At 45.4% G+C, this 26,913-nt stretch overlaps 1 protein-coding gene across 1 annotated transcript in view; it reads right to left on the bottom strand.

The window, feature by feature from the left end:
• PSAP (prosaposin) overlaps nt 1–26,913 on the bottom strand; it is a 278,471-nt gene that overhangs the window by 190,005 nt on the left and 61,553 nt on the right. Inside the window, exon 7 of the mRNA XM_069240560.1 lies at nt 26,355–26,411. Coding sequence (XP_069096661.1) covers nt 26,355–26,411 — 57 coding nt within the window. The remainder of the gene's footprint in view (nt 1–26,354; nt 26,412–26,913) is intronic.

Genomic DNA, 26,913 nt, shown 5'->3' with positions numbered 1-26,913 from the left:
GTTGGTGCGGTCTCGGCGAGCGACTTTGTATCCGTTCAGGATGGCTATAGCGATGTCGGGTGCTGAGGAGTCATTCCACCAAGTTTCGGTTAGAAAGGCCACGTCCGGGGAGGTGGAATCGAGCAGGTCCCAGACTTTGATGGCGTGCCTAGCGGGTGTTGAGTATGCATCAAGGGTGGTTGGTCTTGATCCTAGGAGGTATGTGGGCTCTGTTGCAGGTGAGCTGCAGTTGTGGCAGGAGAAGGGTCCGTGCGTGCTCTTTGGAGAGGCCTGGAAGCAGGTGGTGTCTAGGCTGGTGTGGAGTGCGCGGAGGGTGTTGGCGTCGTAGCGAATGCTGGCGGGGTGGGTGGAGGAAAACTGTGAGAAGGAGGCGGGAGGGGACGCAGCGGCGGGAAAAAAAGTCAGCAGCAAAGCAAACAGGATGGAGCGCGGAAGGCAGAGCAGGGAGCGACCTGCCTGCAGAAGCAGGGTCAAAGGTTGCGCTCTGTTACCGTGCCGCGGCTGCCATAAGAGGAGGGGAGGGTGGGAGTGGCAGCAGGGAGGCGGGAGGGCCTAGCGAATGAGGCCGCATCGGCGGGAAAGTGGCTCTGGAAGAAAACGGTGAGAAGGAGGGGGAGGCGCCGCAGCGGTGGGAAAGTGGCTCTGGAAGAACGGTGAGAAAGGAGGAGGGGGAGGCGGGAGGGGCCGCAGCGGCGGGAAAAAAGTCAGCAGCAAAGCAAACGGGATGGAGCGCGGAAGGCGGAGCAGATAGCGACCTGCCTGCAGAAGCAGGGTCAAAACCCCAGATCACCAGGCGCCACTCTATCTCCTTGCCGCAGCTCTATTCACAGCAGGCGACTATACAGTCGTTCTACAAAGTTCTAATATGGGCTCCGTAAGAGCCTCGTTGAACGGAAGCAAAGGGTCTTCAGAAGCCAAAGAAGGATGCAGGACCTCTGTTAAAATGTTCGTCTAATCTTCGGCAGCAGGCAATGGAAGTTCCAAAAAGTTTGCTGCCTTCCTGATCACTGTGAAAAGAAGCTGCCTCCTCCTTAAATTCCCCTCTGAAGACAAGTCCCATTACGGGGAAGTATCCAGCCCACTGGCCGAATCCAGGACTTGATACTCTCCCAAGGGCTCGACAACCTCTCCTTCCTCCAACAACTGCCTTTGATACTCTTCCTCCTCTAAGAGTCGCAAGACCTTCCTGCGTGACCTCAATTGAGCCTCCAACCTCGGCATCAACATGGAATTTGCCAACAAAGACACCGGCTACAACACCGGACATGGAACAGGAGAGGAAGGTTGACTGCGTTCAAATCCATCACTCGGATCCGGTGCCAGCACGGATCCTAATGGTGCCGAAGAAGCTCGTGGGCTCCACCATCGGGGCCGGCTGACGGGGTGAGGAAATCGGAATCATAGATCTAGAAGCAGTTGTCACGGGATCCACAGGGCCTCGAGGCAATGTCATCGGCGCCAGTCCTGTCCCCACAGCCGGATAGAATGGCATAAACTGCGCCGCCTTGTATGGAGCAGGGGAGCCCAAAGAAAATGCCAATGGACCCGTGGGACCAGCCGGGGCCATGACATTGAACACAGAACATGGCATTCAAAAATGCCGCCGGATCCGCTCCCAGAGCCGGGAAGGCAGGATACCGCTGGTCTCCCTGTTGCACCTGTGCTTGCTGAACATCCGTCTCCTGAGCAGCAGGTGAAAATCGAGGACTGTCTGGAGGTGCCACAACCTCAGACAGACAGCGCCAGAGAAGCCTCAGGACTCTGGGGTTGAGGAGTCACTGTCAGAATCACCTCGCACAGCGCTGACGAGATGGAGACCTCGATCTTGATTGGCTCTGAGCCGAATGGCACTGAGAGTCATCACGGCACCGTTTCTTATGCTTCTTCGAAGAAGTATGGGAAGAGGATCTACGATGGCTCCTATGATCCTTCTTCGCCTTGGACAAAAAGAGTTTGGCCTCCCTTTCCTTAAACGCCTTTGGATTCATGCTCTGGCAAAACGCTAACTCAGACGTCGGGGGGGGAGACATTGTAACTACAAAGAGCAACAAGATGAAACCTCCAACAGAAGAGAGAGCTAGGAGAAAACTGTTAGCGTCAAAGGCATGGAAAAAAGTGAACTGACATCAGCGAGGACCTCTTATTGGCACAGTGACGTCAGGCGGAGTCGCGTGGAGCCGTGCAATTGTGACATCCTCATGGAGATCTGGAAAGAAGATTTTCGTTGGATGCTGCCGCAAGGGTGAATTCATAAGTTGAGGAATCCACAGGTAGTTGTATCCATCAGAATGCAAAAATATGTGGGCTTAACTCAAAGAAGCAGACAATACAGTTGCCTAGAGGTCCAATTCATCATTTTTAACTAAGAGGTTAGAACAGCAAATCCATTTCTAATATAATCCAATCTCTTCCAGACCTTAGTATATACATGTGCACCCTCATAAGAGACAGTGCCTTTAGTCAGCAAAATATATTCAAGTTTTACATTTAAGTTGTTCATCTTTTGGTGTGCAACAAGGCTCTTTGTGAGGAACAGTGGTTGATCAAGCTTTTAAAGGCCAACAAGCAATTCTCTTCTCCAGCATATTCACCAATATAATGTGGGCGGAGACTGGGACGTGAGAAGTGACAAGTGCCTCCCGTGACTGACCCATTGATCCTGAACTCTTATACTGGAGCGGACAAGTAACTCATGTAACCCTCCATTGCACTCACTAGGGCAAGAAAACAGACTAATGCCAAGTCAGTCTAGAGTCATAACAACTGCTATATACTTACCTGCAACACAACATCTACTGAATTTAAAGCTGTGTCGGGGGCATATGGGACAGTGCTTCTTCCAGACCTTCCACTAGACCTAGTGCAGGATGACAAAATGGGGGGCTCGAATGGATTTGTGGTAGTGACCGCCACTGTCCAACCAGACACCTAAGCCACTGCTCAGGTGAAAGGCTTACTCATTGCCTTGGACTCCCAAAGAAAAATTAAGGGAGGGTGGGGCAGAAGGCTGAGCAGTCAAAAGTATAAGGTTATACGCACCCTAACCTGTGTATTAATATGTGTACCTTAATTTGCACTAAATGTTTTCTCTTCCCCATATCTCACTACCAAATCACTTCTAAGAAGTAAAAAGCAACTGGATTCTCTAGTACCAATGTCAACGCTGCCATCTTTGAATACAGATGGAGTGAGCGAAGTATTCGAAAACTGAGGTTCCCATAGAAGGAGCATGTATAGCATATCTAATCCCTTAAGACGTGTAAGCTCTGATGCAGACTCATTTCAACTAAGCACCACTTCTTTCAGGTCTTGTGGGGTAAATACAGATCTGGATCCCAGAGCCTTCAAACCTAGCCCACAACATATACAGCAAACCCTCCCCCCCACCCCAAACACAGAAGTAGTGCTGAAGATACACAGGAGATCATCCTTAAAACAGGTAGGCAATTTAAGAAAGGAAAAAAAAAAAATATGCTTGATGTAATTGGGCACAAGCATTCCACCATCCAACTTTGTGTATGTTTTTGGGGAGGGAGGGTGGTGCGGGGGCTCACTCACATATGGGCTAGGTCATGCCCCAATGCAAAAATAGGATATAGGAGGTAGCCATGCCTCATCTCAAAACACCTACATTACAAAATGCTGGCAGTAACAAGTGGAAACAGATTAAGAGGTTTGTTCTCATGCACAAACCCAGAGAGTCATTAATTCATATTTAAATATTCTGCACACGTGCACATACACCACAGTGGTAATGTTAGTCAATATAAAAACCCACTTCACATGGTCTTAGTTTCCTAGAAGTGACCATGAAATTAAAGCACAAGCCTAGGGTAAACCATGCAATGTTCAATGGTGAGCAAAAGATGAACTCTTTTCCAATTAGTTCACCAACAAATGTAGGAAAAGGTTTGAAAATTCACCACAAACAAGTTTAACCTACCTGTTCTTGCTGCTCAGAGAGATTTTAATTATACAAGGAAAGAAAAGGATAGAATAGTTAAGAAAATACTAATTTGGAGGTTCACAGAATTTGCAATCCAATTTCAGCTACAAACTAAAGTCCATTGAGTCTTCAAGCATTCATCCACTATGCTTACTCGCAGAGTAAAAGTGTCACTCAATGAGCCCTCAAAATGTTACAAATAAGAAACTGCATTAACAAGACAACATACTTACCATTAATGTGCTTAACTCCTTCAGACAACTGGCCTGTCATTTGCTTTAGGGGAAGGGACGTGCACACCTGCTCATAAAAACAGGGGGTGCCCTCACAAATGTGTGAAGAGAAGTGTAAAGTCAGTCTCTGGTCATGTTCATAAAAAGTCATTTAGCCCGCAGATCTAAAAAGAAAAGTCAACTTCTGTTCCTCCAGAGGACAGAATGCTTGGCAGGTCCTAAACCTGTAATGATTTAGAAAGGCCAACTTTAGACTTTGCACTCAGCATCACTGGTCCGCCACCATATGCATGGGAGACAAGTCTGCCACAGATTCGGAACTGCACCACCAGGTTCAGGCACAGATTTGTACATGCTGAAAAAGGGCACACTGGTTAAAATAAGTGGGAGAATTATTGAGAGGCTGCTCGGGTGGGCCTTCTCCCAAGCCATTGGGACTGCCTAGACCACCCAAGGAAATACAAGGAAAGAGCTAAGGTAAAATTAGAGTATACAAGATGCTACTCAAATGGGGGAGGTTACTGTATAGTATGTGCCCTGTTAAGATTAAGTGATGTGTATTTTTGAATGTACATATGTCACAAGAGTATGGAATGAAAAATGGGACCAATCGGGCATGATCGTGGTGAGCCATGCTGGGTAATTAACTTGCATATTGAACAAGTTTTTTCGAAATATTCAAGTTACCAAATGTTTTAGATTCAGAAAGGACAGCAAAACTTAAAACATCTTATCAAGTGTGTAGAAAAGTACCCTTTTTAGCATAGTTACTCCCTCCACCCCCACTATTTGCCTGATGTGCATGCTAACTTGACTGAGTGGGTGCTGGGATCTTGCTAACCAAGGGTCCGGCATCTGTGTTCTTTCCCTCAACTGTACCATTGCTTCTACAATTGGCACACAGCTAACTACCTTGCAAAAGGTACCAGTGGTACCAAGGGCCCTGTGGCCAGGAAGGGTCCCTAAGTGCTGAAGCATGTATTGTGCCACCCTAAGGGACTCCTCACTAAACACATGCACTCTACCACATCAGATTGTGTATGTTGTTGGAGAGAAAAAGGTAAAGTCGACATGGCATCCCTCTCTGGGTGCCATGCCCACAAAACACTGCCTGCGACAATGGTAAGCCACCTCTCTAGCAGGCCTAGGGCAAGGTGCACTATACCACAGGTGAGGGAATCGCTGCATGAGCAACATGCCTCTACAGTGTCAAAGTCCATTCTTAAACATTGTAAGTACAGTGTGGCCATATTAAGTATAGGGGCTGGGAGTTTGTCATTATGAAATCCACAGCGCCATGATGGCTTCATTAAAGGCTGGGAAGTTTGGTATCAAACTTATCCACAAAATAAACCCACACTGATGAGTGTTGGATTATTGAAAAATACACACAGAGGGGATCTTAGTGATGCCCCCTGTATTTTACCCAATCCTCTAGTGCAGGGCTGACCGGTCTGTGACAGCTGCCACTAACAGACATGATGCTGTCCCCATGGCGTGGTGCTTCACACCTCTTCCTGCAGGAACTGCAACACTAGGCGGTGAGCTTCAAAGGCTGAGGCTTTGTGTTACAGTGCCCCAGGGAACTCCAGCTAGTGGAGATGCCCAGCCCATGGACAAGCCCCACACTTACCAGGGACTTTGCAGTGATTTGTGTTGTTACTTTTTCTCCCCTAGGACTACATTGCTTTCTATGAGAAATTGCACTGTGTCCACTTTTGAAACTGAAAAGGCTTACTTGTAAACTGTCATCTGTGAACTATAAACAAAGTGCATTTGATACACAAGAGTGATACATCCTTGAAACCGTACTTACCTGCAACAAAGATAATTTATTTCCAGAACAAAAAGTAACAGTATATTTTTGATACATAAAAACATTGGCCTGGAGTCAGTCATTGAGTGTGTGCCTCATTTTTTGGCTGTGTGTGTACAACAAATGCTTAGCACTGCCCTCTGATAAGCCTAACTGCTCGACCAGACTACCACAGAAGAGAACATTAGTATTATCTACTTTAGCCTCTGGGATTCTACTGGACTGTGCACATTATCCCTCATTTTGGTATAGTATATACAGAGCCAGAGACCTACAAAGTGTGAAAAAGCTTTCACCCTTAAGAACCACAAGCTTCTGGAGCAGTAATTGGGAGTTTTGGGAATCATACTGCCAAATTTAACACCCAAGTTACTCTGCTAAAAGTAGCTTAAATTTATATCTAGTTACCATATCTATGCATAAAGCAGGACATACTATTTCGCATATTCACCACCTTAGTCTTTGGAAATTGGGACAGTGCTACCAATTGTATAGTCTGATCACTCACTTTAGGAAAGAGATTATTTTACATTGTTACCACCACCATCACCCCCCCCCCCCCCCATGCACCCACCACCACCCACTTTTGCCTGTTATCTGATGCGATTTAGATTGGAAGTGCACTGGGTTCCTTGTAACCAGATCCCCAGTGCCAGATCTTTCCTTAAACTGCACAGTTGTTTCTCCAACTGGCAAAATCTTTAGCACATTCTTTAAGTCCCTAGTAAATGGTACCCCTAGGACCTGGGGTACTAAAGAAGGTCCCTAAGGGCTGCATGTGTTGGTGCAGACCAACATTAAAATACATCGCTCACAGCCTGTGTGCCATGTACCCGAACACTGCATGTAATATATCTAAGTCACCCCTCTAGCAGGCCTTACAGCCCAAAGGCAGGGAGCATTATGTTACATGGAAGGGTGTATCTGCACGAGCAGCTATTTCCCTACTATGTCTTTGTCAATTCTCAGACATAGTAAGTAACCAGGGAAGCCAATTTAAATACATGTGCTGGACACTAGTCAATATGAGTTCTCCAGCTACAGAAAGGCTTCACTGATTATAGGGATGTTTGGTATCTACATCTCATATTGGTGAACCCACACACTGCATGTATTGGTAAATCCAACACTGGCATCAATCAGAGGGCACCTCAGAGGAGCCCCCAAAAACCCTACTAGCCTCTGGTGTGCTCGCTGACCAGTTTGCCAGTTGCCAACCCAAGACACCATTCTGGACCCCTAGGGTGAAAGCCTTCTGCTCTCACGAAGTCCAGAACAAAAGCCTGTCCGGGAAGAAAATGAGTTACTTACGTGTAACTGCAGTTATGCAGTATTGGTATCATTCATTGATTCACATGACTGAATTGTTCCCTGTCCAAGTCCCACAGTAAAGCAGTATTAATAACTATCATAGGCTATAATGGCAGTAGGCCATCAGTTTAATAGCGTATGTCTTTTTTTTTTTTTTTTTTTTAGTTAATGGACCAAATTTGAACTATAACCAATCAGGTGCCAGCACCATAGACACTGACGACAGGCCGATGCCCTCAGATTTCAGACCACAAGTAGGAATAATATCCCTAATTATAAGGGGAGCCTCTCAGGGGAGGAGGTTGGGTCGCATGTGAATCTATGAAAGATACCAATACTGGATAACTGCAGTTATAGGTAAGTAACTAATTTTCTTATTCTTATCCATTTTCCTGCCTCTGACCTGAGCCAGGTTCACCAGCTGGATAGCAGAACAGCGTCTGGAGTGAGAAGCAGTGCAGGCTGGCAGGCAGACCCTGTTAGGCTGCACAGGGAGAACTGGCAGATCCTTTAAGGAACCCCCAGAATACATGGTATCATGGAACTAACACTGGAAAAGGTGTAGTTGAATGATTCCAACAAGTTTGATACCAAACATGCCTAGGTTCAGAGAAGCCATTTTGTAGTTGGACCACTCGTGTTGACCAGTGTCCACTACATATCTTAAGATGGGTTCCCTGCACTTACAGAATCAAAGAATTGGCCTGTGGTGCCGTTGGGATGAAGGGTCTACCAAAGGGGTGACTAAGTATCTAAGTGCAGTGACCAGGGCTGGTGGTGAAAGGGTGCATGCACCATTTCACGCAGGCTGCAATGGCAGGCCTGCAGATAGTTTGCATGGGCTCCCAATAGGTGACAATACATGCTGCAGCCCTTGGGGGGGAACCAGAGTATCCAGGTACCATATAGGTGCACCAGTATGCCAACTGTGGGTGTAGAAAGTTTACCACAACCAAATTTAGGGGAGAGAGCAGTCACTGGGGTCCTGGTTAGCAGGATCCTAGTGAACTACAGTGTAAGCACAAAAAGTAGGGGTAACTATGCTAGAAAGATGGTACTTTCCTCCAAGGCTTCAGCCAACCAAGTGCCCATTTTGGCATCAAATGTTGGACCAGAACCACAATCCCCAAATCCATATACTTTACTTGACCACTGTAGCACACTGCCTTTTTATGAGTGGTCACAATCAAATCTTTCGCCTTTTGCTAGACCCAATAGTTTTGCTGAATTAAGAAACTTGTTCACTTCAGTCCTGCTAACAAGCAGTACCCCCACCAAAAAAATAAATAAATAAATAAAAAAATACACCCTGGGCTTGGAATTTACATGCCACTAGTGGATTGCAGCACCTATTGTGCTACCCACTATAGTGCACTGCAAACATTGATTCCAGCCTACCAATGACCTGGCTTACAATGCAAAACATGCACTGTGATAGGTCAAAACAAATCCTTTGGGAAGAGAAAAGCTGTCTGTAGGAAGTTGGCTCTGTATGTGCTATTTCAAAGTAAGGAATAGCATGCACAGAGTCCAAGGGTTCCCCTTAGAGGTAAGATAGTGGCAAAAAGAGATAATACTAATGCTCTATTTTGTGGTAGTGTGGTCGAGCAGTAGGCTTATCCAAGGAGTAGTGTTAAGCATTTGTTGTACATACACATAGACAATAAATGAGGTACACACACTCAGAGACAAATCCAGCCAATAGGTTTTGTTATAGAAAAATATCTTTTCTTAGTTTATTTTAAGAACCACAGGTTCAAATTTTACATGTAATAGCTCATTTGAAAGGTATTGCATGTAAGTACTCTAGGAATCATTACTTTAGCATGTATACTTTTTACATAAAACACAATAAGCTGTTTTAAAAGTGGACACAGTGCAATTTTCAGAGTTCCTGGGGGAGGTAAGTTTTTGTTAGTTTTGTCAGGTAAGTAAATCACTTACAAGTCTCAGGTTTGGGTCCAAGGTAGCCCACCGTTGGGGGTTCAGAGCAACCCCAAAGTTATCACACCAGCAGCTCAGGGCCGGTCAGGTGCAAAGGTCAAAGAGGTGCCCAAAACGCATAGGCTATAATGGAGAGAAGGGGGTGCCCCGGTTCCAGTCTGCCAGCAGGTAAGTACCCGCGTCTGCGGAGGGCAGACCAGGGGGGGTTTTGTAGGGCACCGGGGGGGGACACAAGTCCACACAGAAAGTACACCCTCAGCAGCGCGGGGGCGGCCATGTGCAGTGTGCAAACAAGCGTAGGGTTTCTTTTAGTTTTCAATGGGAGACCAAGGGGTCTCTTCAGCGATGCAGGCAGGCAAGGGGGGGGCTCCTCGGGGTAGCCACCACCTGGGCAAGGGAGAGGGCCTCCTGGGGGTCACTCCTGCACAGACGTTCCGTTTCTTTAGGGGCTGGGGGCTGCGGGTGCAGGGTCTTTTCCAGCCGTCGGGAAATGGAGTTCAGACAGTCGCGGTCAGGGGGAGCCTGGGGATTCCCTCTGCAAGCGTCGCTGTGGGGGCTCAGGGGGGACAACTTTGGTTACTCACAGTCGTAGAGTCGCCAGAGGGTCCTCCCTGAGTTGGTTGTTCTCCACCAGTCGAGTCGGGGTCGCCGGGTGCAGTGTTGCAAGTCTCACGCTTCTTGCGGGGAGTTGCAGGGGTCTTTAAATCTGCTCCTTGTAACAAAGTTGCAGTTCTTTTGGAGCAGTGCCGCTGTCCTCAGGAGTTTCTTGTCTTTTTCGAAGCAGGGCAGTCCTCAGAGGATTCAGAGGTCGCTGGTCCCTTGGAAAGTGTCGCTGGAGCAGGTTTCTTTGGAAGGCAGGAGACAGGCCGGTAAGTCTGGGGCCAAGGCAGTTGGTGTCTTCTGTTCTTCCTCTGCATGGGTTTGTCAGCTCAGCAGTCCTTGTTAGTTGCAGGAATCTAAATCTTTAGGTTCAGGGAAGCCCTTAAATACTAAATTTAAGGGCGTGTTTAGGTCTGGGAGGTTAGTAGCCAATGGCTACTAGCCCTGAGGGTGGGTACACCCTCTTTGTGCCTACTCCCAAGGGGAGGGGGTCACATCCCTAATCCTATTGGGGGAATCCTCCATCTGCAAGATGGAGGATTTCTAAAAGTTAGAGTCACCTCAGCTCAGGACACCTTAGGGGCTGTCCTGACTGGCCAGTGACTCCTCCTTGTTATTCTCATTATTTTCTCCGGCCTTGCCGCCAAAAGTGGGGGCCGGGGCCGGAGGGGGCGGGCAACTCCACTAGCTGGAGTGTCCTGCGGTGCTGTGACAAAGGGGTGAGCCTTTGAGGCTCACCGCCAGGTGTTACAGCTCCTGCCTGGGGGAGGTGTTAGCATCTCCACCCAGTGCAGGCTTTGTTACTGGCCTCAGAGTGACAAAGGCACTCTCCCCATGGGGCCAGCAACATGTCTCTAGTGTGGCAGGCTGCTGGAACCAGTCAGCCTACACAGATAGTCGGTTAGGTTTCAGGGGGCACCTCTAAGGTGCCCTCTGGGGTGTATTTTACAATAAAATGTACACTGGCATCAGTGTGCATTTATTGTGCTGAGAAGTTTGATACCAAACTTCCCAGTTTTCAGTGTAGCCATTATGGTGCTGTGGAGTTCGTGCTTGACAGACTCCCAGACCATATACTCTTATGGCTACCCTGCACTTACAATGTCTAAGGTTTTGCTTAGACACTGTAGGGGCACAGTGCTCATGCACTGGGGCCCTCACCTATGGTATAGTGCACCCTGCCTTAGGGCTGTAAGGCCTGCTAGAGGGGTGTCTTACCTATACTGCATAGGCAGTGAGAGGCTGGCATGGCACCCTGAGGGGAGTGCCATGTCGACTTACTCGTTTTGTTCTCACTAGCACACACAAGCTGGTAAGCAGTGTGTCTGTGCTGAGTGAGGGGTCTCTAGGGTGGCATAATACATGCTGCAGCCCTTAGAGACCTTCCCTGGCATCAGGGCCCTTGGTACCAGAGGTACCAGTTACAAGGGACTTATCTGGATGCCAGGGTGTGCCAATTGTGGAATCAAAAGTACAGGTTAGGGAAAGAACACTGGTGCTGGGGCCTGGTTAGCAGGCCTCAGCACACTTTCAATTCAAAACATAGCATCAGCAAAGGCAAAAAGTCAGGGGGTAACCATGCCAAGGAGGCATTTCCTTACACTGTCTATCAAGTATTAATGAGTCACCTACAAATAAACTTTGTAGCACGCAAGATAGGGTGCATGATTTTTAAAAGTGACTCCTAGAAAATTAATATTACCATGTCCCTTTAGTGACAAGACCCAAAACGCTATTTCTACTGTGGCAGTCCAAGTGGTCCCATGAAGAAAACCAAACTGCACAATAAACAGATTCAGTCTCACATGGGTTGAGCAGATGTGGATGAGACAGAAGTTAGCAGTCCAATATTTAAAATGTTGAAGTCCCCTTGTGTGTTGCTACAGAATTAATTTTTGCAACTTGTTGTATTATTTTACAGCACTGAGTTCTGATGGACAGACTGACCTCTTGACTGCCACCGCTGACAAACGTCAACATTACCTTCTCATTTGACAAGCTGAATTGAAAGACCATGATATTGCTAGAACTGAGACTGAAAACCAGGTAATTACTGTGCAGGACTGTCAAGAGGAGGGTTATAACCCTACCTGGATTTTCTGTTTGGATTCAATATTGTGATCTGGGGGGTTACATTCAGTGTTGTTTTTTAGGAGATAGGCATTTGCTGTAAAATTTTTGTACTTCCTGTATCCCATTTGCTAATATATTGGATTTCAACAGTACGGAGCTGTCGTCTTAATTGAAGACTGGATTATGTATACACAAACTATATCTAAACAATTCCTCTAGGAGCATTTTTAAGTAAGACTAGTGGAGTGCAGCACCTATTGTGCTATCCACTATAGTGACACTGCAAATAGGGATTCCAGCCTACCACAGACCTGAGTAACAGTGCAAAACATTTGGGAGGAGAAAAGCTGCCTTTTAAGTATTAATGAGTCACCTATATATAAACCTTTTAGTCCACAAGATAGGGTTCATGAGATTTAAAAGTGGGACTTACCATGTCCCTACAGCAGTGGTCTTCAAACTTTCTAATGCTGCGCCCCCAGTTGAAAAATAAAAATCATTGGGCCCCCTCAGAATTTTTCACAATTATTTTAGAAAGATGGCAATGTTTAAATAGGTCTAAACCTATTTAAACATTACAGTTAATTACTGTTACCTTTTTAAAACTGCAATAACATGCTTCTGCTTAAAACAAAGGCAGGTTATCTGTATAATATTTCTTTTGGACAGAGTTTGGCGCCCCCCTGGGATCACTTGAGGCCCCCCCCCAAGGGGGGCACGCCCCCCAGTTTGAAGACCTCTGCCCTACAGTGACATGACCCAAAAAGCTATTTTTACTGCAGCAGGCCGAGCTGTTATATGAAGAAAACCAAACTGCATATTAAGATAGTAACAGTGTCATTGAGCACTGGACCAGCTACAAAAATAAACTACTATATAATAGCATATAAAATTCTAATTCAATGATGGTGGGATTATTTTTTAATTATTAAAGTAATTTCTAGAAAGTTACATTTTCCATGCTCGAAGATCTTGAACGCTTGAATAGCTGCAAAGGAGCAAACAGGCTGACCAAAATGGGCAGAGGATTCCAGAGTTCAGCGAATATGCACGGTGGGGCCTATGAGCCACCTTTTTACAGCTCAATATGTAACAGTGCTTTACCGGTTTGTTGAGCCCCATGTAAACAATGTGTGCACTTGAGAGAGAACAGGATGCCAATATAATTGAAGAGCCCCCGTCAGGTTGCTGAAAGGCCCCACTTGTGTGTGTTTGGTGATTTTTATCCCTAGTCTGTTTAAAATATCACTTACCCAGTGTACATCTGTTCGTGGCATGAGATGCTGCAGATTCACATGCTGTGCATTATCCTGCCATCTAGTGTTGGGCTCGGAGTGTTACAAGTTGTTTTTCTTCAAAAAAGTCTTTGAGTCACGAAACCGAGGGACTCCTCCCTTTCGGCTCCATTGCGCATGGGCATGGACTCCATCTTAGGTTGTTTTCCCCGCAGAGGGTGAGGTAGGAGTTGTGAATATAGTAAATGTGCCCATGCAATGGAGTAAGTATGTATGTACATAATGTGTATTAAAATAGTATTTATTTACAAATTTACAATTTTCATTCAACTTTAAACAGCTACAGGCTCCCGGTGTGGTGGGAGGGCACATGTGAATCTGCAGCGTCCCATGCCACGAACAGATGTACACTGGGTAAGTGACATTTTCCGTTCAATGGCATGTGTAGCAGCAGATACACATGCTGTGCATAGACTAGTAAGCAGTAATCTCCCCAAAAGCGGTGGCTTAGCCTGTAGGAGTTGAAGTTGTTTGAAATAATGTTCGTAATACAGCCTGTCCTACTTTGGCTTGTGTTGTTAGCACATCTACACAGTAATGTTTTGTGAATGTATGAGGCGTAGACCATCTGGCTGCCTTACAAATTTCTGTCATAGGTATATTTCCTAGAAAAGCCATTGTGGCACCTTTTTTCCTAGTGGAATGCGCTCTGGGTATAATAGGTGTATCCAAACTTGCTATATTAAAGCAAAAAGAGATCTATTTCACTATGCATCTGGCAATGCCTTGTTTGGATATAGGATTTCCTGCATGAGGTTTTTGGAAGGCTACAAACAATTGTTTTGCGAAACTGTTTTGTTCGGTCAATGTAATACATTAGTGCTCTTTTAATGTCTAATGTATGTAAGGCTCTTTCAGCTACTGAGTCTGGTTGTGGAAAGAAGACTGGGAGTTCCACTGTTTGGTTTAGGTGGAATGGGGATATAACTTTTGGTAAGAATTTGGGATTTGTACGGAGATCCACGTTATGTTTATGTATTTGTATAAAGGGTTCTTGTATAGCGAATGCTTGTATCTCACTTACTATCCTAAGAGATGTGATAGCTATTAGGAAGGCTACCTTCCAAGTTAAATATTGCATTTCACAAGAATGCATGGGTTCAAATGGTGGTCGCATGAGTCGTTAATACAATATTAAAGTTCCACGAAGGTACTGGTGGTGTTCTCGGGGGTATGATTCTTTTTAATCCCTCCATAAATGCTTTGATGACTGGGATTCTAAAAAGCGATGTTGAATGTGTAATCTGCAGATAGGCAGATATTGCTGTGAGATGTATTTTAATAGAAGAGAATGCTAATTTAGACTTTTGTAAGTGTAATAAGTAACTTACAATGTCCTTTGCGGAAGCATGTAGTGGTTGAATTTGATTATTGTGGCAGTAGTAAACAAACCTTTTCCATTTGTTTGCATAACCATGTCTTGTAGTAGGTTTCCTAGCTTGTTTAATGATCTCCATACATTCTTGTGTAAGGTCTAAGAGTACAAATTCTAAGACTTCAGGAGCCAGATTGCTAGATTGAGCGATGCTGGATTCGGGTGTCTGATTTGTTGTTTGTGTTGAGTTAACAGATCTGGCCTGTTTGGTAATTTGATGTGAGGTACTACTGATAGGTCCAGCAGTGTTGTGTACCACGGTTGGCGAGCCGAGGTTGGTGCAATGAGTATTAGTTTACGTTTGTTTTGACTCAGTTTGTTTACCAGATAAGGAATGAGTGGGAGAGGGAGAAAAAGCGTAAGCAAATATACCTGACCAACTGATCCATAACGCATTGCCCTTGGACTGAGGGTGTGGGTACCTGGACACGAAGTTTTGGCATTTTGCGTTTTCTTTTGTTGCGAATAGGTCTATTGTTGGTGTTCCCCAGCGTCGAAAGTAATCTTGTAGGATCTGGGGATGAATTTCCCATTCGTGTGTTTGTTGGGGATCGACTGAGATTGTCGGCTAACTGGTTTTGAATGCCTGGGATGTATTGTGCTATTAGGCGAATGTGAATCGCCCAATGCCAAATTTTCTGTGCTAAGAGACACAGTTGTGACAAGTGTGTCCCTCCTGGTTTGTTGAGGCAATACATTGTTGTCATGTTGTCTGTTTTGACAAGAATGTGTTTGTGGGCTATCAGTGGTTGAAATGCTTTCAATGCTAGAAACACTGCCAACAGTGTAAGATGATTTATCTGCAGATGTTTTTGTTGAATGTCCCATTGTCCCTGTATACTGTGCTGGTTGAGGTGTGCTCCCCACCCCATCATGGAAGCATCTGTTGTGATCACGTGTTGAGGCACTGGGTCTTGGAATGGCCGCCCTTGGTTTAAATTTATAGGGTTCCACAATTGAAGCGAGAAGTGTGTCTGGCGGTCTACCAACACTAGATCTTGGAGTTGACCCTGTGCTTGTGTCAATTGTCTTGCTAGGCACTGTTGTAAGGGCTGCATGTGTAGTCTTGCGTTTGGGACAATGGCTATGCATGGAGACATCATGCCTAGAAGTTTCATTACAAACTTCACCTGGTAGTGTTGGTTTGGCTGCATGTTTAAAATTATATTCTGGAACGCTTGTACCCTTTGCGGACTTGGAGTGGCAATCGCCTTTTGCGTGTTGAGTGTTGCTCCCAAGTATTGTTGTATTTGGGATGGTTGTAGATGTGATTTTTGGTAGTTTATAGAAAACCCTAGTTCGTGTAGAGTTTCTATAACGTATTGTGTGTTAAGAAGACACTGTAACCAATCGTCTAAGTATGGGAATACGTGCATGTGCGGTCTCCTTATATGAGCGACTACTACTGCAAGGCATTTTGTGAATACCCTTGGAGCTGTTATCCCAAATGGTAACACCTTGAATTGGTCATGAATGCCGTGGATTACAAACCTTAAGTATTTCCTGTGAGAAGGGTGTATGGGTATGTGGAAATATGCATCCTGGAGATCTAACGTTGACATGTAGTCCTATTTTTTGAGCAAGGGAATCACGTCTTGAAGTGTTACCATGTGGAAGTGATCTGATTTGATGTAGAGATTCAGCGTTCTGAGGTCTAATATGGGTCTCAACGTTTTGTCTTTCTTTGGAATTAAGAAATACAGGGACTAGACACCTGTTCCTTTTTGATGGTTGGGTACTAGTTCTATTGCTGGTTTTTGTAACAATGCTTGGACTTCTAGCTGTAACAGGTCTAGGTGTTTTGACATATTGTGTGCTCTTGGGGGCACATCTGGTGGGTAATTTATGAATTCTATGCAATAACCATGTTGGATAATGGCTAGGACCCATGCGTCCGTAGTTATGTTTGTCCAGTTTTTGTAGTATGCAGTAAGTCTCCCCCCCACTGGTGTTAAGTGTTGGGGGTTTGTGACAATGAAGTCAGTGTTTGGCTTGAGTGGTTTTAGGGCTTTGGAATTTCCCCCTTGCTTTTAGGAATTGACCACCCCTTTATGATCCTCGAAACCCTCCTCTCTGGTACTGCCCCGGATAGGTGGGTCTGGCTTGTGAGGTGGAAGGGTCTGGGGTTTGGGTACGAAACCCCCCTCTAAACTGTGGTCTTCTAAAAGTGCCTCTGCTTTGTAGGGAGTAGAGCGCGCCCATGGCCTTGGCCATGTCTGTGTCCTTCTTTAGTTTCTCGATTGCTGTGTCCACCTCCAGCACAAACAATTGTTCCTGGTTAAATGGCATATTTAACACAGCTTGCTGGATTTCTGGTTTAAAACCTGAGCTCCGTAACCATGCACGACTGCGAATGGTTACCGCAGTGTTCACTGTCCGTGCTGCCTTGTCTGCAGAGTCCAGAGCAGACCGTATTTGGTTGTTGGAAATTGCCTGTCCTTCCTCAACCTGTTGGGCACGTTTCTGGTGTTTCTTGGGCAAGTGCTGTATTATATGTTGCATTTCGTCCCAGTGTGCCCTGTCGTAGTGAGCCAGTAGAGCCTGTGAATTGGCAATCTGCCATTGACTGGCTGCCTGTGCTGCCACCCGTTTGCCTGCAGCATTGATCTTCCGACTTTCCTTGTCAGGCAGTGGTGCGTCTCCTGATGATTGGGAGTTTGCCCTCTTTCTGGCCGCACCCACGACCACCGAATCTGGTGTCAGTTGCTGTGTTATAAACACTGGGTCCGTTGGGGGAGGTTTATATTTTTTCTCCACCCTAGGTGTGATAGCTCTGCCTTTCACTGGGGAACACCTGTTTGGCGTGCTTGAGCATGCCTGGGAGCATTGGCAAACTTTGTGCTGTGGGTGAATGCCAAGGTGTTAAATAAGAAGTCATCATCTATTGGCTCCGCATGCATTGCTACATTGTGGAAAGTAGCTACCCTTGATAACACCTGCATATACGCAGTGCTGTCCTCTGGAGGTGACGGCCTTGCCGGGTAACAATTGGGACTGTTGTTGGAGACCGGTGCATCATATGAGTCCCATGCATCTGGGTCATCCTGTGTCATCCCTGTGTGTGTTGGTGACTGCATTGGGGGCGTTACCGGGGAAAGCTGTGGTGAATGCAGTGGAGAAGGCTGTGGCGAAAACCTTGGTGGTGGTGTTCTGTCTCTTGCCACCTTTGCCTTTGGCTGCATTTCCGACTCCTGAAATGCTAGCTTTCTTTTTATTCTAATAGGAGGAAGAGTTTGTATTTTACCAGTCTCTTTCTGGATGTGCAGCCTCCTTTGAGTATGGTCTGGTTCTCCCATACTTAATTCCTGCTCAAATCTGTGCTCTTGCATTTGGCTGGAAAGTCTGTGCTCTTCAGTGTAGGAGACTATTTTCAGCTCCAAGGCTGCCTTTTTCGACACCGAAGGTTTCGGAACAGTCTTTTTCGGCTCCGAGGAAACCTTTTCACTTTGGGTGTGTCGAACTCTCGGTGCCGAGATGGTTCAGAGCCGGTATCTCAACCGGAGTCAAATGTCTTCGGCTGTTGTGAGGCCTTTTTCAGTGCCGATGGTTGGTCACCGTGTTTTCGGGTTAAGCCATGGCCTGTGGCATCCCCTTGGCCTTTATGATTTTGGAGTGAGTCTTGGCCGGGGCAGTTTTACTCACCGTTTTTTGTTGTGCCGTCGGTAGCTCACTTTTGGAGTCGTCAGAGTCCGATTCTTGAATGGAGAACCTTTCCTCCTCCTCGACGTCGATCTGTTCGGCTGGTGACGATGCCATTTGAAGTCTTCTGGCTCTTCGATCGTGTAGGGTCTTTTTCGATCGAAATGCCCGACAGGCCTCGCAAGTATCCTCCCCGTGTTCTGGTAATAGACACAGATTACAGACCAAGTGTTGGTCTGTATAAGGGTACTTGGTGTGGCAATTCAGGCAGAAGCAAAAAAGGGGGTCCGGTCCATGAGTTTCGACGAAGGACGCGGTCAGGCCGACCAGGCCCCGCTGAAGAGTGGAAGCCCCGAAGGGGCGCCGGAGCGCTTATTCTATCGGTGTCGATGTCCTAACACTAAACCGGTACAGAGCGCGAACAATACCGTTGATTTTTTGATAAATAGCTAACTTTCCCGATTCAAAATACGGAGCGAAGAGGAAATGTCCGAACCCGATGGCAGAAAGAAAACAATCTAAGATGGAGTCGACGCCCATGTGCAATGGAGCCTGAAGGGAGGAGTCCCTCGGTTATATATATATATATATATATATATATATATATATATATATATAGAAAATGTCACTTACCCAGTGTACATCTGTTCGTGGCATGAGACGCTGCAGATTCACATGCTGTGCATATCCCGCCATCTAGTGTTGGGCTCGGAGTGTTACAAGTTGTTTTTCTTCGAAGAAGTCTTTTCAAGTCACGAGATCGAGGGACTCCTCCCATTTCGGCTCCATTGCGCATGGGCGTCGACTCCATCTTAGATTGTTTTCCCCGCAGAGGGTGAGGTAGGAGTTGTGTATATAGTAATAATGCCCATGCGATGGAGTAAGTATGTATGTACATAATGTGACTAAAAATGTTATATTTACAAATTTTAAAATGTACAAGTTTAATTTTAGTCAACTTATAACGGCTACAGGCTCCCGGGGAGGTGGGAGGGCGCATGTGAATCTGCAGCGTCTCATGCCACGAACAGATGTACACTGGATAAGTGACATTTTCCGTTAGATGGCATGTGTAGCTGCAGATACACATGTTGTGCATAGACTAGTAAGCAGTTATCTCCCCCAAAACGGTAGTTTAGCTGTAGGAGTTGAAGTTGTTTGAAATAATGTTCTTAGTACTGCTTGTCCTATTGTGGCTTGTTGTGTTAACATCCACGCAGTAATGTTTAGTAAATGTATGAGGCGTAGACCATGTGGCTGCCTTACATATTTCTGTCATTGGTATATTTCCTAGAAAGGCCATTGTGGCGCCTTTCTTTCTAGTTGTGTGCCTTCGGTGTAATGGGCAGTTCTCTTTTAGCTTTAACATAACAGGTTTGAATACATTTAACTATCCATCTGGCAATGCCTTGTTTGGATACTGGATTCCCTGTATGAGGTTTTTGGTAAGCTACAAACAATTGTTTTGTTTTGCGAGACTGTTTAGGTCTATCAATGTAGTACATTAGAGCTCTTTTTATGTCTAATGTATGTAATGCTCTTTCAGCTACAGAGTCTGGCTGTGGAAAAAACACTGGGAGTTCCACAGTTTGGTTTAAGTGGAACGGTGATATAACTTTTGGCAAAAATTTGGGATTTGTGCATAGAACCACTATGCTTGTGTATTTGTATAAAGGGTTCTTGTATGGTAAAGGCTTGTATTTCACTCACTCTTCTGAGGGATGTGATAGCTATTAGAAAGGCTACTTTCCAGGTAAAGTATTGCATTTCACAAGAGCGCATGGGTTTGAATGGTGGACCCATGAGTCGCATTAATACAATATTGAGGTTCCACGAAGGAACTGGTGGTGTTCTTGGTGGAATGATTCTTTTTAGACCCTCCATAAATGCTTTTATGACTGGGATTCTAAATAGTGAAGTTGAATGTGTAATTTGCAGATATGCTGAAATTGCTGTGAGATGTATTTTAATGGACGGAAAAGCTAAGTTAGATTTTTGTAAGTGTAGTAAGTAGCTTACAATGTCTCTTGCGGACACGTGTAATGGTTGAATTTGATTATTTTGACAGTAATAAACAAATAGTTTCCATTTATTTGCGTAGCAATGTCTTGTAGTAGGTTTTCTAGCCTGTTTGATGACCTCCATACATTCTTGTGTAAGGTCTAGGTGTCCGAATTCTAAGACTTCAGGAGCCAGATCGCTAGATTGAGCGATGCTGGAATCGGGTGTCTGATCTGCTGTTTGTGTTGAGTTAACAGATCTGGTCTGTTTGGTAGTTTGATATGAGGCACTACTGACAGGTCTAGTAATGTTGTGTACCAAGGTTGTCGTGCCCAAGTTGGTGCTATTAGTATTAGTTGGAGTTTGTTTTGACTCAATTTGTTTACAAGATACAGAAGGAGGGGGAAAAGCGTAAGCAAATATCCCTGACCAACTCATCCATAACGCATTGCCTTTGGAGTGAGGCTGTGGGTACCTGGATGGGAAGTTCTATTCGCAACAAAAGAAAATGCAAAATGCCAGGTCTATTTGCGTTGTTCCCCACTTTTGGAAGTAGGTTTGCAGTATCTGTGGATGAATCCCCCATTCGTGGGATGTATTGCGCTATTAGGCGAATGTGATTGTGTACCGCCCAATGCCAAATCTTCTGTGCTAAGAGGCACAGTTGTGAGGAGTGTGTGCCTCCCTGTTTAAGTAATACATTGTTGTCATGTTGTCTGTTTTGACAAGAATGTGTTTGTGGGTTATTAGCGGTTGAAATGCTTTCAACGCTAGAAACACTGCTAGTAGTTCTAGCCGATTTATGTGCAGTTGTTTCTGCTGAGTGTCCCATTGTCCCTGGATACTGTGTTGGTTGAGATGTGCTCCCCACCCTACCATGGAAGCATCTGTTGTGATTACTTATTGAGGCACTGGGTCTTGGAAAGGCCGCCCTTGGTTTAAATTTACAGGATTCCACCATTGAAGCGAGGTGTGTGTTTGGCGGTCTATCAACACTAGATCTTGAAGTTGACCCTGTGCTTGTGTCCATTGAGATGCTAGGCACTGTTGTAAGGGCCGCATGTGTAATCTTGCGTTTGGGACAATGGCTATGCATGAGGACATCATGCCTAGTAGTTTCATCACTAATTTTACCTGATACTTTTGGTTTGGGTGCATGCTTGTATTATGTTTTGGAATGCTTGTACCCTTTGTGGACTTGGAGTGGCAATCCCTTTTTTGTGTTGATTGTTGCTCCTATGTATTGTATTGGACACGGCTGTAAGTGTGATTTTTTGGTAGTTTAGTGAGAACCCTAGTTTGTGAAGGGTTTCTATGACGTATTTTGTGTGATGAAGACACTGTTTCTGTGTGTTGGTTTTGATTAACCAATCGTCTAGATACGGGAATACGTGTATGTGCTGTCTTCTGATATGTGCCGCTACTACTGCAAGGCATTTTGTAAATACCCTTGGTGCTGTTATTCCGAATGGTAACACTTTTAACTGGTAATGTACTCCTTGAAATACGAACCTTAAGTTTTTCCTGTGTGAAGGATGTATGGGTATATGGAAGTACGCATCTTTGAGATCTAATGTTGTCATGTAGTCTTGTTGTTTGAGCAAGGGGATTACATCTTGAAGTGTTACCATGTGAAAGTGATCTGATTTGATGTAAAGATTTAGTGTTCTGAGATCTAATTTAGGACTTAAAGTTTTGTCCTTTTTGGGTATGAGAAAAGTACAGGGAGTAAACCCCTGTCCCTTTTTGATGACTGGGTACTAGTTCTATTGCCTCTTTTTTTTAACAACGCTTGGACCTCTATCTGTAATAGATCCATGTGTTTGGACATGTGTGTTTTTGGCGGCACATTTGGCGGTAATTGTAGGAATTCTATGCAATAAACATGTTGGATGATGGCTAGGGCCCACGAGTCCGTTATTTCCTCCCAATTTTGGTAAAAATCTGTCTTCCCCTCCCCCCCCCCCACTGGTGTTACGTGTTGGGGATTTGTGACACTGAAGTCACTGTTTGTTTTGAGGGGTCTTGGGACTTTGGAACTTCCCTCTAGTCTTAGGGAACTGTCCCCCTCTGTATTGTCCCCGAAAGCCTCCCCTCTGATACTGGCTCTGGTATGTGGGCATGGTTTGTGAAGTTGAGGGTTCTGTTTGAGCCCGAAACCCCCCTCTAAATTGTGTCTTCCTAAAAGTGCCTCTGCTCTGTGGGGAGTAGAGCACGCCCATGGCCTTGGCCGTACCTGTATCTTTTTTCAACCTCGATAGCAGTGTCCACTTCAGGCCCAAACAACTGCTGTCCATTAAAAGGCATATTAAGCACAGCCTGTTGGATTTCGGGCTTGAATGCTGAGGTGCGCAGCCATGCATGTCTCCGAATTGTCACCGCTGTGTTTACAGTTCTTGCAGCTGTGTCTGCTGCGTCCATTGCTGAACGTATCTGGTTATTTGAGATACTTTGGCCTTCTTCTACCACCTGTTGTGCACGTTTTTGGAATTCTTTGGGCAGATGTTCGATAAAGTGTTGTATTTCGTCCCAGTGGGTTCTGTCATATCTTGACAGCAAAGCCTGTGAATTCGCAATGCGCCATTGATTGGCTGCTTGTGCTGCCACTCTTTTCCCCGCTGCATCGAACTTGCGACTTTCTTTGTCGGGTGGTGTTGCATCTCCGGAGGTGCGTGAATTCGCCTTTTTACGTGCTGCGCCAACTACTACTGAGTCCGGTGTCAATTGCTGCATAATGTACATAGGGTCTGTTGGTGGAGGCTTGTACTTTTTCCTCCACCCTCGGAGTAATAGCCCTGCCCTTCACGGGTTCTTGAAATATCTCCTTTGCATGTTTCAACATACCCGGTAGCATTGGAAGACTCTGGTACTGACTATGTGTGGATGACAGAGTATTAAATAAAAAGTCATCTTCGATAGGTTCAGCGCGCAGGGTCACCTTGTGAAAAGCAGCTGCTCTGGACACCACCTGCGTGTAAGCAGTACTGTCTTCAGGTGGTGATGGTCTTGCTGGGTAACAGTCTGGACTATTATCTGACACAGGCGCATCATAAAGATCCCAAGCATCTGGGTCATCTTGGCTCATGTTTGTGTGTTGGAGACTGCACCATGGGTGGGCTAGCGATTGGTGATGATTGCGGTGAGCGTTGAGGTGATGGTGGCGGAGTTACTTGTTTTGCCACCTTTGCTTGTGGTGGTTTATCCTTCTCTTGGAAAGCCAGTTTCCTTTTCATCCTTATAGGAGGGAGAGTTCTTATCTTCCCTGTCTCCTTTTGGATATGGAGCCTTCTCTGTGTATAGTCTGGCTCCCCAGCCTCTAGTTCCTGTCCGAATTTATGGTTTTGCATTTGTGTGGAAAGCCCTTGCTCCTCGGTGTAGGAACTTGTTTTCGGCTCCGAAGCTGGATGTTTCGGGACCAAAACCTTTTCCACCATCTTTTTCGGCTCCGAAGCCACGTTGTGTTTCGGTGTTGCGATCTCTCGGTGCAGAGTCGTCTCGGTGCCGGTATCTCGATGTCGAGATTGTTCTGACCCAGTGTCTCGGGGGTAGAGTCTTTTCTGTGCCGGTATCTCGTGCCCTTTTTCGGTGCCGATGGACGGTCACCGATTTTTTGGGTTAAGCCATGGCCTGCCGGCGGTGGCGTCCCCTGGGCTCTGATTCATTTACCGTGAGTTTTGGCTGGGGCGGTTTTACTCACGGTTTTCAGCGTCTCTTCTGTTTCGGCCTCATCCGAGTCAGCAATGGAGAAGGTTTCTTCTTCCTCCAATTCTTGGTGTCCTGACGGCGCGGACGCCATTTGAAGTCTTCTCGCTCTCCGGTCCCTTAGCGTTTTCCTCAATCGAAACGCTAGACAGGCCTCACAGGTATCCTCTGTGTTTAGGAGACAAACACAAATTACAGACCAAATGTTGATCTGTGTAAGGATACCTGTGGCATTCGGGGCAGAAGCGGAATGGGGTCCGTTCCATTAGTTTTGACGCACGTGGTCGGGCCGACCAGGCCCCGCTGGGGAACCGAAACCCCAAAGGGCCACCGGAGATCTTCAAAATTCGGTGTTGATCTGTGTTAACTAATCCGATACCGAACGCAAACAATACCGTAGAATTTTTCCGATATCTAACTAATTTTCCGAACCGAAACACAGAGCGTAGAGAAACACGTCCGAACCAGATGGCGGAAAGAAAACAATCTAAGATGGAGTCGACGCCCATGCGCAATGGAGCCGAAATGGGAGGAGTCCCTCGATCTCATGACTAGAAAAGACTTTTTCGAAGAAAAACAACTTGTAACACTGAGCCCAACACTAGATGGCGGGATATGCACAGCATGTGTATCTGCAGCTACACATGCCATCGAACATACATACATACATACATATATATATATATATATATATATACACACACACACACACACACACACACCTCATATCATCAGCAGTTCGAATTAGATGTTATTTTGGTGTCATTACGTTAATTAACTTTTACTATTATTGTAATTCTGTTTTAGATTTTTATTGTTTTGTATTTGGACTTTACCATTTTGGTACGACATCACTACTTTACACCCTGCCCCAAAATAGGCTGGTCTGCTCTGCCATTGCCACCAGGAGTTGAGCTCAGGTGAATTTAGTGATTAAGGTTTCACCCTGACAAGGGTTGGGTTCATTCCTTGGAAGTGGTTAGTCACACCCCTTCCCCAGATAATAATCCAATTTCTTAGCACTGTGAATTCCTTGCATGTAGGAGAACCTTGTCAAAGGACTACACAGCCAAGCACTTCTGAAAATTAGAGTGGAGTTAACTGTAGACCCAAATGATAACATATGCCACTATGCCAATATCACAGAAGATGTAGCTTGTAGGAGCTACAACAGGTGTGGCAGGGTTACTTGGACATAAAATGTAGCACTTTCTGGTTTCCCCTGTGCACCATACTTTAATGCATGCATCTACCCATTTTATTCTTTAACATCAGTGTCCAGGAAGCACTGCACCACTGTAAAATTGAGCAACTTCATTGGCTAAGCAGCAACATTCTGCTTCTACTTTATAATTTACAAGGGCATAATGCTTAAGATTTTGGCTGAGCATACTACAACCAAGGACAAAGCCTTTATCAATCTTTAAAATGGGCCCAGCAGCATTAGGAGTGAAATGTGACAAAGCAGTCTGTTGCAACTAAGGTGTGTGGTTCCTAACTGTAAGCCGCTGTTTGGCGGACTGAAGAGATGCAGCCCATGGAAGCAAGAAGGGCTGAGTGAAGTGGTGGAGCACCGAGGAGCTAAGTAAATCTTCAAAATTCTCCCAACACAGGAAGGGATTATTTTATAGATTGGTCTAAACACCAAAATAAGGAACTTCTTTAGGCTGCCTGTGGTAGGATGCCTGAAATCCAGACTAATGCAGAGCAAACTTGGCAGGCTAAACAGTCCGCAAGTAGGAAAACAGACATTTTCAAAGGAGAAAAACTTAAGTGGATGCAAATAGAAAGATTTGGGGATTATGACTGATGTTTACAGCACTGGAGGACATAGGGGCTAATATTTCAATGCTCAGTAAATGGTAGTTTCAGACGACATTGTGAATAGCCACACGATGGAACAAACTCAGGGCAGAACAAAACAAAGGTTACTAGGTCTTCACACGTGAGATGCACTCCAAGGTGGAATACATAAGCATGTCTGAATCAGGGGGCTTTGAAAACATGCAATTGCATAGAAAAAACAAAAATGGAGGATGACATCAAATTAACGGACCTTGCTAAATTAGTCTTGAAGTCAGAGTGGGTTACAATAAACATGCATTTCAACGTTAATAGGTTGACTTTGCCACAGTTTGTACTTTAGGCAAACTACATGGAAGAATTTTGGATTCATGATGCACACACCATGGTACTCACCCCAGTCACAATCTGAACACCGTTTCTTTTTCACAATATGGAAAACGATTTTCCATATAGACCCAAAAATTTATAAAATATTACATCAAAACCAACTGGGGTTTGAGGTTGGCATCTTAAATACCAGTAAGTGTACCGCAGAGCATTTCATGACCTTAATGGGCAGTTAAGTCATTTATTTTTTAACAATTAAGACACCCAAGTAGAATAATTAACTTACCATTTGAATTAACATCTGGATAGCGACATCAGAATACTGGGAGATCCAGTTCTTGCACTGAAAAAGAAGGTGTGGTATAAGCACAAATAAACATTATGCTAATTTTGCACACATCTTCAACAACCCCCCCCCCCCCCCGAATCCATTCAGTGAAAAGGAAAACAAGACCTGTGCAGATATGCAAAAGAAGATCGTCAGGAAAATAAACCACCCAATCACTTCATTTATTTACTTGCCTTTAAAGCCATGGATCTTTAACTTTGTTTTGCTTTTCTTACTGTTTTCAGTCTTGTCTGCAGAGGGTGTGTAGCTGACGGACAGGGCTGCCTGTTAGAACTGCACCACTAACCTAAATGACAATGCACCAATGTCCGACTCTTCTCCTATCACTTTCCATTGGAGGAGGGAAAGGTGACTGACCCACAAAAGGTAGCCAACTTGTCGGTGATTAAGAGGGGTAAGGAGACTTTGCTCTGCTGGCGGAGGGAACAGAGCACATACTGTGTGGAGAGAAAGAGCAGCACCAGTCAGTTTGCACAGCAGGAGGCAGCAATAATCT

This window comes from Pleurodeles waltl, chromosome 6, assembly GCF_031143425.1.
Source record: "Pleurodeles waltl isolate 20211129_DDA chromosome 6, aPleWal1.hap1.20221129, whole genome shotgun sequence".
NCBI lineage: Eukaryota > Metazoa > Chordata > Amphibia > Caudata > Salamandridae > Pleurodeles > Pleurodeles waltl.
This window is presented reverse-complemented; position numbering and strand designations above follow the sequence as displayed.